Source organism: Eschrichtius robustus, chromosome 15 (genome assembly GCF_028021215.1).
Source record: "Eschrichtius robustus isolate mEscRob2 chromosome 15, mEscRob2.pri, whole genome shotgun sequence".
In the NCBI taxonomy this organism is placed as follows: Eukaryota; Metazoa; Chordata; class Mammalia; order Artiodactyla; family Eschrichtiidae; genus Eschrichtius; species Eschrichtius robustus.
In genome coordinates, this window is record NC_090838.1 from 6,970,398 (window position 1) to 6,985,345 (window position 14,948).

The window sequence follows — 14,948 nt, forward strand, 5'->3', positions numbered from 1 at the left end:
TATGCAAATCAATCAATGTGATACACCATATTAATAAATTGAAGGATAAAAACCATATGATAATCTCAGTAGATGCAGAAGAAGCTTTTGACAGAATTCAACACCCATTTGTGATAAAAACGCTCCAGAAAGTAGGCATAGAGGGAACTTACCTCAACATAATAAAGGCCATATATGACAAACCCACAGCCAACATCATTCTCAATGGTGAAAAACTGAAACCATTTCCACTAAGATCAGGAACAAGACAAGGTTGACCACTCTCACCACTATTATCAACATAGTTTTGGAAGTTTTAGCCACAGCAGTCAGAGAAGAAAAAGAAATAAAAGGAATCCAAATCGGAAAAGAAGAAGTAAAACTGTCACTGTTTGCAGATGACATGATACTATACATAGAGAATCCTAAAGATGGTACCAGAAAACTACTGGAGCTCATCAATGAATTTGGTAAAGTAGCAGGATACAAAATTAATGGACAGAAATCTCTTGCATTCCTATACACTAACGATGAAAAGTCTGAAAGAGAAATTAAGGAAACACTCCCGTTTACCATTGCAACAAAAAGAATAAAATACCTAGGAATAAACCTACCTAAGGAGACAAAACACCTGTATGCAGAAAACTATAAGACACTGATGAAAGAAATTAAAGATGATACAGATAGATGGAGAGATATACCATGTTCTTGGATTGGAAGAATCAACATTGTGAAAATGACTCTACTACCCAAAGCAATCTGCAGAGTCAATGCAATCCCTATCAAACTACCAATGGCATTTTTCACAGAACTAGAACAAAAAATTTCACAATTTGTATGGAAACAAAAAAGATCCTGAATAGCCAAAGCAATCTTCAGAAAGGAAAACGGAGCTGAACGAATCAGGCTCCCAGACTTCAGACAAAGCTACAGTAATCAAGACAGTATTGACAAAAGCAGAAATATAGATCAATGGAACAGGATAGAAAGCCCAGAGATAAACCCACTCACATATGGTCACCTTATCCTTGATAAAGGAGGGAAGAATATACAGTGGAGAAAAGACAGCCTCTTCAATAAGTGGTGCTGGGAGAACTGGACAGCTACATGTAAAAGAAAGAAATGAGAACACTCCCTAACACCATACACAAAAATAAACGCAAAGTGGATTAAAGACCTAAATGTAAGGCCAGACACTATCAAACCCTTAGAGGAAAACATAGGCAGAACACTCTATGACATACATCACAGCAAGATCCTTTTTGACCCACCCCCTAGAGAAATGGAAATAAAAACAAAAATAAACAAATAAACAAATAAACCTAATGAAACTTAAAAGCTTTTGCACAGCAAAGGAAACCATAAACAAGACAAAAAGAACCCTCAGAATGGGAGAAAATATTTGCAAATGAAGCAACTGACAAAGGATTAATCTCCAAAATATACAAGCAGCTCATGCAGCTCAATATCAAAAAAACAAAGAACCCAATCCAAAAATGGGCAGAAGACCTAAATAGACATTTCTCCAAAGAAGATATACAGATAGCCAACAGACACATGAAAGGATGCTCAACATCACTAATCATTAGAGAAATGCAAATCAAAACTACAGTGAGATATCACCTCACACCAGTCAGAATGGCCATCATCAAAATATATACAAACAATAAATGCTGGATAGGGTATGGAGAAAAGGGAACCCTCCTGCACTGTTGGTGGGAAAGTAAATTGATACAGCCACTATGGAGGACAGTATGGAGGTTCCTTAAAAAACTAAAAACAGAACTACCATATGACTCGGCAGTCCCACTACTGGTCTTACACCCTGAGAAAACCATTATTCAAAAAGAGTCATGTGCCACAATGTTCATTGCTGCACTGTTTACAATACCCAGGACATGGAAGCAACCTAAGTGTCCATCGACAGATGAATGGATAAGGAAGATGTGGCACATATATACAATAGAATATTACTCAGTCATAAAAAGAAACGAAATTGAGTTATTTGTAGTGAGGTGGATGGACCTAGAGTCTGTCATACAGAGTGAAGTAAGTCAGAAGGAGAAAAACAAATACCGTATGCTAACACATACATATGGAATTTAAAAAAAATGGTTCTGAAGAACCTAGGGGCAGGAGAGGAATAAAGACGCAGATGTAGAGAATGGACTTGAGGACATGGGGAGGGGGAAGGGTAAGCTGGGAGGAAGTGAGAGAGTGGCATGGACATATATACGCTACCAAATGTAAACTAGATAGCTAGTGGGAAGCAGCCGCATAGCACAGGGAGATCAGCTCGTGGTTTGTGACCACCTAGAGGGGTGAGATAGGGAGGGTGGGAGGGAGACGCAAGAGGGAGGGGGTATAGGGATATATGTGTAAGTATAGCTGATTCACTTTGTTATACAGCAGCAACTAACACAACAATGTAAAGCAATTATACTCCAATAAAGATGTTTAAAAGAAAACACAAAAAACAGTACATGCAGATAGTCCATGATTCAGTGAATTTTACTGTTAAGCTAAAAACCTCGAGGCTTCCCTGGTGGCGCAGTTGTTAAGAATCTGCCTGCCAGTGCAAGCGACATGGGTTCAAGCCCTGGCCCAGGAAGATCCTACATGCTGCAGAGCAACTAAGCCCATGTGCCACAACTACTGAGCCTGAGCTCTAGAGCCCGCAAGCCACAACTACTGAGCCCATGTGCCACAACTCCTGAAGCTTGCTTGCCTAGAGCCCGTGCTCTGCAACAAGGGAAGCCACGACAATGAGAAGCCCGCACACTGCAACGAAGAGTAGCCGCCGCTCACCACAACTAGAGAAAGCCCGCGTGCAGCAGTGAAGACCCAACGCAGCCATAAATACATACATACATACATACATACATACATACATACATACATACATACATACATACCTCATCTTGTTCTGTATGCCCTCATTGGGTGATCTCATCCTTTCCCAAGGCTTTAATTACCGTCTATGTGATGATGACTCCCAAATCTGAATTTCCAGCCCAGACTTGTCTACTGAGGACCAGACCCATATATTCATATATTCACCTGCCTTCTGGACACTCCTTCATCATCCTTCTCCTCAATCCAGCTCCTCCTCCAGTATTTCCTTTCTTCGTAAATACCTGGGCCATGTTGCATCCCATACAGGCACCTGAGACTCATCCTTGACTCTTTCCTCTCTCTACGTATAGTTAATCATTATGTCCTGTCAATTATACTTCCAAAATAACTCTCAAACAATTTTTCCCCGATTCCCTCTATCTTCACCTGGGTTACTTAGCAACCTTCCAAGTGAGTCTTGTGCCACTCCTCTCCATTTCCTCCTGATAACCAGAGGGATCTTAATAGAAACAGCAGTCTAATCATGTCACTGGAGCTGGATAACAGGGTTAGCCATCCCACCCAGGGCAATCTCTAAGGGGGTAACGCAACTCTCCTAGAAATCTAACAAGATGGAGAAAGTAATATTTGCCCGAAAATTCTTCTCAGGGAGAGTATTCTATGTGGTTGGAAGGATGGGGTAAGATCCTGCACCTTTGTCTATCTGTCTCTCTCTATCTCCCCCCTCTCCTTCTGCCTCTCTCCCCACCCCTCTGTCTCCCTCTTTCCTTTCCTCCCTCTTTCCTCCCTTCCCCCTCCAAGGGGAATTCCCTTCGAGGCGATTCGCTCTAGTTAGCTGGAGGGCTTTTATTTTGCTCTGTGGGACATACAAATTTGGGACCCAGTTTAACTGCTTGGAGCAATAGAAGAGACTTCACCACTGATCCTCTTTCTCTGCTTTTCTTGGAAGAGAGCTCCAAGTCACAGGTTCTTCTCAAAGTGTGGTCCCCCGAACACAGTGTCAGCGTCACCCGGTGATTTGTTAGAAATGCAAATTCTTGGACCCATTCTAACCTTCTGAATCAGAAACTCTGGGGACAGGGCCTGGTAGTCTCTGTTTTAATAAGCCCTCCAGGGGATGCTAATGGATGCTAAAGTTTGAGACCTACTATTGAAAAACTACTTAAAGAACATTGATTTGAAGGGAATACATTATTAGCCTGGCCCCAATACCCATACATTTTATACTGATCCTGCATGTCACTTCCCTGTTTAAATCCTTTAGCAGCATCCGTAGTCCTTAGGATAAATTCATAACCCTTAGGTAGCCTTTAAAGAACCCTACCTACCTAACAATAACAATAATAATAAGTAAAAATAGCCAACATGTATTTGTTCCACAAATATTCATTGAATACCTACTATACACAGGTGTTGTTCTAGAGTCTAGACGCCTGAAATACAGTTGTGAACCATATATAGATCAAGTCCCTGCTCTCGTGAAGTTTAAGACGAGAGGAGGAAACAGATGAGCAAATACACAAATAAATTAAAAAACGATCAGACAGTGAAGTGCTCTTCAGAAGATTGGAATAGGATGATGTGATAGAGAATGACCAGCTGGCTCCTTTAGGTGGGTTATTAGGGAAGGCCTCACTGACTAGGTGGAGTTTACGCTGCACTCTGACTGAAAATAGAACCAGCAGCTGAACATCTGAAGTACTCGCGTTCCAGGTAGAGGGAGGCTGCTAGTGCCAGGCTCTAAATCAGCTTCAAGCTCTGTGTGATCAAGGAGCAGAGGAGGCTGAAGTGATGGGAGTCAGAACTTGAAGGAGGAGTAGGAAGATGAGGACAGGGAGGTAATAAACAGGGACCAGATGTAGGTCTTTGTAAGCCAAGTTAGGAGTTCGGATTTTTTTTTTTTGGAGGTATAGTTCATATACAATACAACTCACCCTTTTAAAGGGTACAAGTCAGTGGTTTTCAGTATATTCACAAGGTTGTGCAACCGTCACCTCTATTTCCAGGATACATTCATCACTCCAAAAGGAAACCCCATTCCCACTGGGAGTTTGGCTTTAAGTGTGATAGTAAGCCACTGGAAGATTTTAGCAGGAGACAAATAATCTGATTAATGTTTTCAAGATCACTCAGGCAACTGTGAGGAAAGTGGATTCTAGGTAGGCACAGGTGGAAGCAGGGAGACCAGGTGGTCTTTTCTATACTTAAAGCAAGAGGTAGTGGCTTGGATTAGGGTGGTGGTAATAGACATGGAATGAGGTGAAGGGGTTCAGGATATGTTTTACAGGTAGACACAACTTTCCTCTAATGCAGTGCTTCTAAAATTGCCTGTAATGAAGAACCAATTTGTTAAATTTCCAGTCTGTCACAGACTGAAACTTTTGAAAAGTATAATAATATTATAAGTAGAGACAGTGTTTCCAGGGGACGTGCCTGGAGTAGTGGTTTGTTGGTTAGGAGGGGTATATGGGATGCTGTTAGTCTGTGCCCATCCCTCTTTCTCTATTCTTCTCTATTTTTCTTCTTACCGTTTTTTCCTATTTGACATACTATAAATTTCATTTATTTGTTATGTCATCTTTTTCTTTTCACTAGAATGTAAACTCCATGGGAACAAGAATATTTTACTGTTTTGTTCACTGCTATATCCCCCAGCCTAGAATAGTGTTGGGTATATAGTACTCAATAAATGTCTGTTGAATGAATGAATGAATTGTAAATAAGCATGTATGAGTGTTTATTTATATATATGTGCTAATTTCTTCAAACTCAATAATTTACTCAAAATATTTGATCAGCTACTGTGTACCAGACATTGAGATGGAGTGGTGAACAAATGTTCCTTTGTTTAATTGTTCTTCCAGTGACAGGCACCTACCGTGCACTGTCATAGGTACTGGAGACCGAATGGTGGGCAAGGAGGTATTCTAACAAGGAAAACAGGGATCAAGGAAGGTCTCCCTGAAGAAGTGATTTAAGAGATAAGTAGGAGCTAATCATGTGAGAGGAACTAGGGATAGGAGGAAGGAATGCCATGTCTGCAAGCCTGGTGGTAAATTGACAAATAAGATAAACACACCTTTTAGAAATATTTTGTCTATTTGGGCAGAAACGTAAGAGATTATTAATCAACTAAATGTTTTCTCCACACAAGGGTACAGAGAATAATAGATATTTTCAGATTAATTATCCTTACATATATGTAGGATATACAGTATACTCAACTGATTCTTACCTTGTCTTTGAAATACATTTTTACCTCTTTTGTTTACTTTGCCAAATCAGTACATACCTTTTATTGAAACTCTTTTTAAAAATATAGATTCGTTGAAGAGGAACATATTCCTTATATAAATGCTTTTCAGCATTTTCCAGAAGAGATGAAATTATATGGGCGTGACAAAGGAATCTTTGCTATAGAGGTAAGTTACTTTCTTTTTTACTTTGTAGTCACTTATAAGACACAAGAGTAATTTGGTGATTTATAGTCCTCTCCTGACTTATTTGGTGTTGGAGTTTTTAAAAATGTCATCTAGTTTTTGTTCTATTCAAATATGGACAATAGTCATAATTTAATGAAGAGTAGAATTATTATTTTTTATTTTCCTTATGTGGCTACATCTAATCCTTTAGGTTATGCTATCCTCAAAATACAGCTATAATGTGAGGTGTGTGCATTGCAAATAGGTGTATTGTTGAGACTAAAAGTTTTATATAGAGACCTTTAGGTAATTTCAAATTTAAAAAACAGTATTTTTTGTTGTTGTTTGCACACTATGTTGCTTTGGAGAAAAGAGATGAAAGTTATTATGTTGTTTCAAGAGGCACTATTTTTTAAATATAATTAATTAATTAATTAATTAATTTAAAAATTTTTGGCTGCGTCAGGTCTTAGTTGTGGCACATAGGGTCCTCATTGAGGCATGCGGGATCTTTCGTTGCAGCGCGCAGGCTTCTCCCTAATTGTGGTGCAGGCTCCAGGGTGCGTGGGCTCTGTAGTTTGCGGCACGCGGGCTCTCTAGTTGAGGCGCGTGAGCTCAGTAGTTGCAGCGCGTGGGCTTAGTTGCCCCGCAGCATGTGGGATCTTAGTTCGCTGAACAGGGATCGGACCTGCATCCCCTGCATTGGAAGGTGGATTCTTTCCCACTGGTCCAGCAGGGAAGTCCCTCAAGAGGCACTATTTTAAGTCCTTTGCTTGTGTTAGGCTTCTTCTAGATCTCTTTTCAGATGTCTCCAATGGCAGCGCTTCTGTCCTTTTAATTATGAGTCTTTATCACTATTTATAGTACTCAAAGGTTATTTTCCCTGTGCTCTTCATCAGAAGGTTTTCAGTGTACTAAATATTAATATTAAATATTATCCTCCATTTACCCACTTAAGGAATTATTTTCAAAGGCTTTCCTAACCTTCACAACCTTCACATTGTTTTCAGTTTAATTCAAGAGACATTTATGATCCTTACTAAACCCCTGCATGAGTATGGTTCACCATCTTTCCAATTTTACCTGTGAGTAAACACCTCAGACAGGTAGAATGATTTGCCGAGGTCATGCAGATGGTAGTCTCAGACTTGGAACTACAGTGCTTTAGGCCTTTTACTCATTGTATGGTCTTTTGTTCTGTTTTTGTGCCATCTTACTATTATTTGTCCGATCTAGTCTTTATTTCTTTTTTCTTCTTTTTCTACCTTTTTTGAATTAAGATTTTTTTTTATGAATCCATTTTATCTCCACTATTGATTTATTAACCATACCTCTATTTTTTTAAGACGTTGTTCTAGAGTTTATAAAATTCATCTTTAACTTACCACAATCTGCCTCAAATAATAATATACCAGTACATGTATAGTGTAAGACCCTTACAAGAATATATATACTTCCACTTCCCTCCTCCCATCCCTTAGTGTTAAACGTTTTATCTTTACCTGTTAGATATTCCACAATGCGTTGGAATTATTTTTGCTTTAAAAAGTTGTTTATCGTTTTAAGAAATTAAAATGAGAAGAACTACTTCATATTTACCCACATTTTGCCATTTCTGGCACTCTTCCTGTCTAAAAAAGTCCTTTAACATTTCTTATAGTACAGATCTGTTGGCAGTGAATTCTTTTGGCACTTTTTGGTCTAAAAATGTCTTTGTTTTGCCTTCATTTTTGAAAAAACATTTTCACTAGTATAGAATTCTGGGTTTGTACTTTTCCTTCAGCACTTTAAAAATGTTTCTTTCTACAGGACTGTCTGATTTCTCTTCTCTTCCCTTCCCTTCACTTCCCTTCCCTTCCTTTCTCTTCCCTTCCCTTCCTTTCTCTTCCCTTCTCTTCCTTCCTTCTCTCCTTCCTTCCTTCCAACTACATGTTAGACCACAGCTCACTAAGGCTTCTGTTCTTTTTCTTTTCCTCAGTGTGTTTTGTTTTGGATAGTTTCTAAGATGATATCTTCAAATTCACTGATCCTTACTTCTTGAATGTCTAATCTGCTGTTAAACCCATCTACTATTTTTTTCATTTCAGATTCTGTATTTTTCATTTCTAGAAGCTCCATTTTAGTCTTATCTTTTTCGTTTCCCTCATTAGTTTATGTTTTCTTTTACATCTTCCAGTTTATTGACAATATTTATAGTAGTTGCTTTAAGGTTATCATCTACTAATTCTGTTATCTCTGTTATTTCTGGGTCTGTTTCTATTGATTGATTTATCTCCTGATTATGTGCCATATTTTCCTGCTTTGCATTCCTGGTAATTTTGATTGGATGAAGACAGTGTGAATTTTGTGTTGCTGAATACTGGATTTTTTTTTGTTCTGGTGTATGATTAGGTAACTTAGATATCAGTTTGATCATTTAGAAGCTTGTTTTTTTAATGGCTGTTCCACAGCCTATATTGTGAGACTAAGTAAGCCCCGCTACTAAGGCATGTCCCTTTGGAAGACTCTACCCAGAGCCCCCACTATCATGAAGTCTCTCCACTCCAGCTGGTGCCTTATGCAAACCCTGAGAATTGTTTGGATTCGTTGGAAAACTCCAATGATTTTTTTTTCTCCCCTGGCCTCAGGTTTTTTCTCACACATGCACAGATTGGTACTCAGTCAAAGACTTGAGAGGACCCCTTTGCAGACCTCCAGAGTTCTTTCTCTGCAGTTTTATCCTCATTGGTACTCTGCCTGCAAATTATAGCCACCTCAGCTTCCAGGAACTCTAATCTCTCTCTCTGTAATTTAGCAAGACCACTGGGCTCTGTTTCACTCCCTGCTCCCTGCACTACAGCTTGGAGACTGCCTCCAGGCAGTAATCTGGGGCCATTTGTTTCTCTTCTCTCGGCGATTATATAGTCCTGTGCTTCCTGTTATCCAGTGCCTAAAACTGTTGTTTCATATATTTTTTCCAGTTCTCTGTTTATCATGGGAAGTCAATTCCCACAGTAGTTTCCCATAGTAGTTACTCCTTTAAGGGCAGAAACAGAATTGTTCTAAATACTCATTTTTAGACATTTAGAAATAGAGTCAGTATTCAGATGCTTTTTAGCTGAGTGTTACGTAAACAGCTCTTTCTTGAATGCCTAAAAATATCTCATTGCTCGTATATTCTTGGATTTTTTTGAAAATTATAATCTCTATTCACGAATATTGTCTCATCTTTGCTTCAGAATTTTCCATCAGCTGGACCATGTTATTGGAAGATCATGGTTGTAGGCTTTTGTTTATACAAAATACTTGCCTAGTAATAATCTCTTTTGTTGACTATTTTTAAATTAATCTTGAGTTGAGGGGACAGGGGTATGTAAAATAGGGGAGTGACTTCTTGTAGAGATTTTGATAGGAAGTATAAGCATAAAAATAGATTATGTCTTGGTAACAGTAACTATTGCACTTTGCCTTTTTCACTTGTATCTTAGAGAACTTTTTTTTTAGATAAACTTTTTATTTTGGAATAATTTTAGATTTATAGAAAAGCTGCAAAAATAAAAATATATCCTTTACCCAGATTCAACTATTGTTAATATTTTATTTTATCCTTTGTGCTGTTCTTCCCTATCTATGTATCTATCTATGCAATTCTATTTCTGAATCATTGAGGGTAAGTTACATGTATCATGGCCCATCATCCCTAAATATTTTAGTGTATATTTTCTAAGAGTAGGGATATTCTCTTCTATAACTGCAATTTTCTTATTAACTTTTTATTTTTCTAGGAGCTGCACAGTATAGATATGCCACAAATTACCTGACTAGTTCTCTATTGATGGAGTTTTGTGTTTGGGGATTAAAGGCTAAAGAAGGCAGCTAGGTAATGACAAAACAAAACAAAACAAAACTGAAAACAATCTGGATGTCTATCAACAGGAAAATGGATAAAATGTGACATAGTCAGACATGGTATATTAAACAACTATGAAAATGAATCAACTACAGACACAAGCAACAGGAATGACTCTAAGAAACATTCTATTGAGTGTAAAAGGCAAGACTTAGGAAGCTACATACAGTATGATATCGTTTTTGTTAAGCTCACAAAAGAAGTTAAGCTAAATATATTTATATAAATATATTTATGTGCATGATAAAACTATTTTTTAAAAAATAAGTTTATGGTAAGCAAAATTCAGGATACTAGTTCCCTCTGGATGGGGAGGCACAGAGGGAGGTCTAGAGAAAGGAGTCCACTGGCAGATGTAGCAGTCGGGTTTGTTTGTGTATTTCTTGCATCCCTAACTACTCTTTGAGAGTAGGAATCGTGTAATGCTTCTATTTTATCATACATAAGACCTAATATATAATAATTATGTATACATGGTAAGAACTCTGTGTTTATTGGTTAAATGATTTGAAATAGCTGAAAAACAGAATTCGTTTAAATACTTTATTTAGAGGAGATTTCAGATAGATTTGTTGGGGATTTTTTTCCACCTAAGTAGTAAACATCCAGACTGCTTCTTTTGTATTTATTATATAATATACCCAGAGGCTATTAAATAGTGGCATTTGATTGAAAAAATGAAAAAGCATTCCACTGATATTTTAGTGGTAAATGTGTAAGGGATATAACTTCTGCTTATAAGCAAGGACATTTAAAAAACTGAGTTATGGGTGTGTCAGTATCACTCATGAAAACCAGTGTGTGAGATAAATAATCTTATCAGTTATTTGTACTGTTCACCAATATACTGAAGCCAACAGTAAATTACTCCAGTCAGAAAATGTATGTTTGAGGCTACATTGATGATACTTGTTTTAGGAGAATCATACCTCATGTTTGCTAAGTGAAACCAGTGATTTCATGTGAATTATCTGTGATTTAGTTTGATCCCGTGCCAGTACCCACCCCTAGTACCCAGCATGCTCAGCCCAGTTCTCCCCCTACCTCTGCTTCCCAAGAGAAGGAATGAGAACCAAGTTTTATACTCATCTAAGGAAAACTGAATAATGACAAAGGTTAGCCTGCTACAAAAATAATCACATAACCCTGCCAAAGTCAAATCAAAATTATTTGTGGATTGTCTACTCTTTTGGACACGAGCTTTTAATCTGCTTTAGTACAGTTATGTGAAATTTGAACATAGGCATTCCACAGTCAGCAGAATATTTGGAGGACAGGCACATCTTAAGAAGGAGGACTCAGGTTTTTCCCAGCTCTGATCCTGGGGCCAAAACAAATAACTGTCTCCTGTTCAGTTGGTCATCAGTTCATAAATTCAAATTTATTCATAAGGTTTATCTTGGTCTGTGCAAGTCGACAGCATGTTTCTGAAATGATCTCATCCCCAGGACCAAGACTGTATTTCACATAAAATAATGTATTCACCACAAACTTCCAGAAGATTAGACTTCGAACATAAAAAAGTATTTTTTGCTACTACTGATAGATTTACAACCATTAAGATAATTCTAGCAGAGTAAAAATGGGAATTGAACTGTTTTGTGAATCATAATGCATGTGGAATTCATTTTATCCTTCCTCCATGAATAATATATTACAGTGCTTTGTCATTTCTTCTGACATTTTTATTCCTTGTTAATTTTCCTTTGCAATAGGAAGTCTTGTTTTAAGTTTGGGTTAACAGGTGCATGTAGCATTAGCTTTTTCTCAGCTGAATCTTTGCTTCAAAACAACACTAAGAATAAGTAAGGGTGAGGCACTGTACTTTTTTTTTTTTTAAATAGCAAAGCAGGAAGTTCACCTCTGACAGGGTATTGTAATCAGGTTTATCACAAGAGCCTGCTGTTGTGTAACAGAAACTCTAGCTTGTCCTTACCTGTCTTAAGGCATTGCTTCATGAAGGAAAATAAACTCACTGGAATATTTGTGAAATTCAATAAAATGCTTTCCCAAGCACGCCGTTTTTAATGCATGCTAGAACAATTTATTATAGCCTTGTGGTCTTTTAAAAAACATATTAGCCTTGTGATTTCTTAGTATTATAATTAAATGAATCTATAGCACTCTAGAAGCCCTATGTGCCATATTTACTATGCCTTTTAGACACATCCTCAGCCATGTCTCGTAATAGTCCATATTCCCTTCCTCCCCTCCCCCACTTTTTCAAGAAAAACGGGAAGGTTTGGGATGTCTTCAAATGACTGTTTACTTAACTGACAGGCAGCTTTTCTTCATTGTATGCTTTGCCTTTGCTTACAAAAGTGCATTCACTATTCCATAGTATGTTGAAACTTTTAAGTGGAAACAGCTTTTCATTAACAAAGGCAGCATTTTCTTTCCTCCTTCCATGTCTTAGCTTTCTCTACTAAGTCTTGGCTTCTTCAGCAGCTGTACCTCCACCAGAAACGACAAAAGGTGCAATTGTTCTAGGAGATGGTGATGAAGATAATGCCAGTGGAGTTTTGTGTGTGTGGGCTGCTGGGGACTGTTTTTCTTCTGTGTTTGGTTTTGTTTTGTTTTTGTTATTCCAGAAAGTTGAGCACACCTTAAAAACAAATCAAAGGGAAAGGGGAAAAAAGCTTTAAAGACCCTTAAACCTTTATCCTGTGTGAACTGTTTCTTTCCATTAAATTGTTCTGTTAATATTTAAGTGGGCCCCTCTGTCCCACTAACAACAAATCTGACAAAACTCACTTTAAAACATAGGGTAATGCAATACAGAGTATGGAGTATTGATGTGGTTTGTTTCTTCTAACAAGCGGGCCATAAGAGTTTGAGTCTTCCTGCCATTACCCTGACATAAGAGCAAAGTTCAGGAGAGGAGACAGGTGTGCAAATTAAGTTTTAGTATTTCCAACCATCTCCTTTTTCTGAGTTGTGATTCCCAACCTCCTGGTAGGTAGCTGTTTCATTTTCCTTATTTATTTAATTATTTTTTATTTTAAAAAATAAATTTATTTATTTAATTCATTTATTTGGCTGCGTTGGGTCTTGGTTGCTGCACGCGGGCTTTCTCTAGTTGCAGAGAGCGGGGGCTACTCTTCGTTGCAGTGTGCGGGCTCAGTAGTTGTGGCTCCTGGGCTCTAGAGCACAGGCTCAGTAGTTGTGGCACATGGGTTTAGTTGCTCCGTGGCATGTGGGACCTTCCCGGACCAGGGCTCGAACCCATGTCCCCTGCATTGGCAGGAGGTTTCTTAACCACTGCACCACGAAGGAAGTCCCTGTTTAATTTAAAGATAACCTCCTCCTCGTTTTTCTGCCTCTGCCTCTTCTGCTGCTTTATTTTTGAGTCAAGTTTCTGAAGTGTGGTGCTGATTTGAAGCATCAGTTACTTCTAGCAAAAATCTTTCAGTTCATCTGGTAGAATAAACTAAAGATCTATTCTTTTCCAGGGATACCATCTCCATATGGAGTACCAAATAGTCAAATTGCCGCTTGAACCAAGGTTGGGCCTAGACACACTTATCTCTGTTACAGATAGAATTTATTCTGCCAATGACTTAACACACAGTAGGGATACTTCCATCTTTTCAGCCTTGATTTTCTTTATTTTTATGTATTTTAAAACCCACAGACCAATTTCTTAACACTTAATATGTAACATACATGTTATTCTACCATGGTCCTTGACAGTAATTCTAAATCCTCTCAAGAATTAGTCATTTCATCATCCCTCACTAGACTCAGCAAGAAGTAATAAAGAGGAAACTGGAAATTCATTCCAAAGTACATCTCCAGTATTTTGAATGTTGATCAACAGCATCCTCTCTGAGTAAAAAGAAAAGATGTAATGCTGGTTCAGCCAGACCCACTGAGTGGCACTTTGCCATGATGATTCATTTTGCCTTGGAGCAGCCTTACACCCTTTGTGAAACTAGGTCCCGTTGGTTGAAGGAAGAAAAAGACTCCTCCAGAGCTGTCAGTCACTCTTTCAACCTCTCCAAATGACTGTCTTGTTGGATCAAGGTTTGATACACTCTGAGTCTTCAAACTCTAGGTTTTTTCACCATCTTACTCTGTAGGCCGTGTGTAGCTCTTGGGATTGTTTGTGCAATCTTTGTTAGAGTAATAATCTGACAGGTTTGAAATCTACCTGAGGGAAATTAAGGCGAGTGTTATGATAACAGGTGTTCTCAGTTTCCCTCACTCCCACTCCCTTCCAGAATTACTACTGCCAGGCAGCATGAATAGAAACCAGCTGATGTGTTCTTTTGTTCCTGGCTTCCCACAACATCTTAACCATCACTGGAATTTGTGGGTGTGCTTCTCTTGTCAAGCTTGTGAAGTAAAACCATCTGAGGGTCTCTTCCAGGCTACAAGAAAAATGAGGTTGAGAGCCGCTTCATTTTATTTTATTATTATTTTTTTTGCACAAGAATATCGTGGAGAGCTTGTTTAAACTACAGATTCTTAATCCTAGTGTTAGGGATGGATTTATTAAGTCTGGTGTGGGATCTAGGAATATTTTATGCAAGCATCTTGCAAGTGGTACTGATAGAAATGGTGCTTTGAGCAGTACAGACTAGGTTTCTTATTTCTGCCTCTGTCGTTCTTTTGTTATTACATCTTATTCCACAAAACATTTGAGGTAAAAAGTAGACTAATCAGCAGATAACCAAAGACCAGTATAAAACAAAGTACTATTATACCTTAACTAAATATGCAAAGTTTTAAACAGGATTCCGGTAGTCCTCTTATTCTACTTAATACATCAGAGATTCCCCATGCCAAATGAAAATACA

The 14,948-nt window shown here is 38.1% G+C and overlaps 1 protein-coding gene across 2 annotated transcripts in view; it reads left to right on the plus strand.

Moving 5' to 3' along the window:
• Nucleotides 1–14,948, plus strand: part of TAF1B (TATA-box binding protein associated factor, RNA polymerase I subunit B) — a 56,790-nt gene that overhangs the window by 21,837 nt on the left and 20,005 nt on the right. For both annotated transcript variants that reach the window (XM_068564282.1, XM_068564283.1), the window contains one exon: nucleotides 6,158–6,257. In XM_068564282.1, coding sequence (XP_068420383.1) covers nucleotides 6,158–6,257 — 100 coding nt within the window. The remainder of the gene's footprint in view (nucleotides 1–6,157; nucleotides 6,258–14,948) is intronic.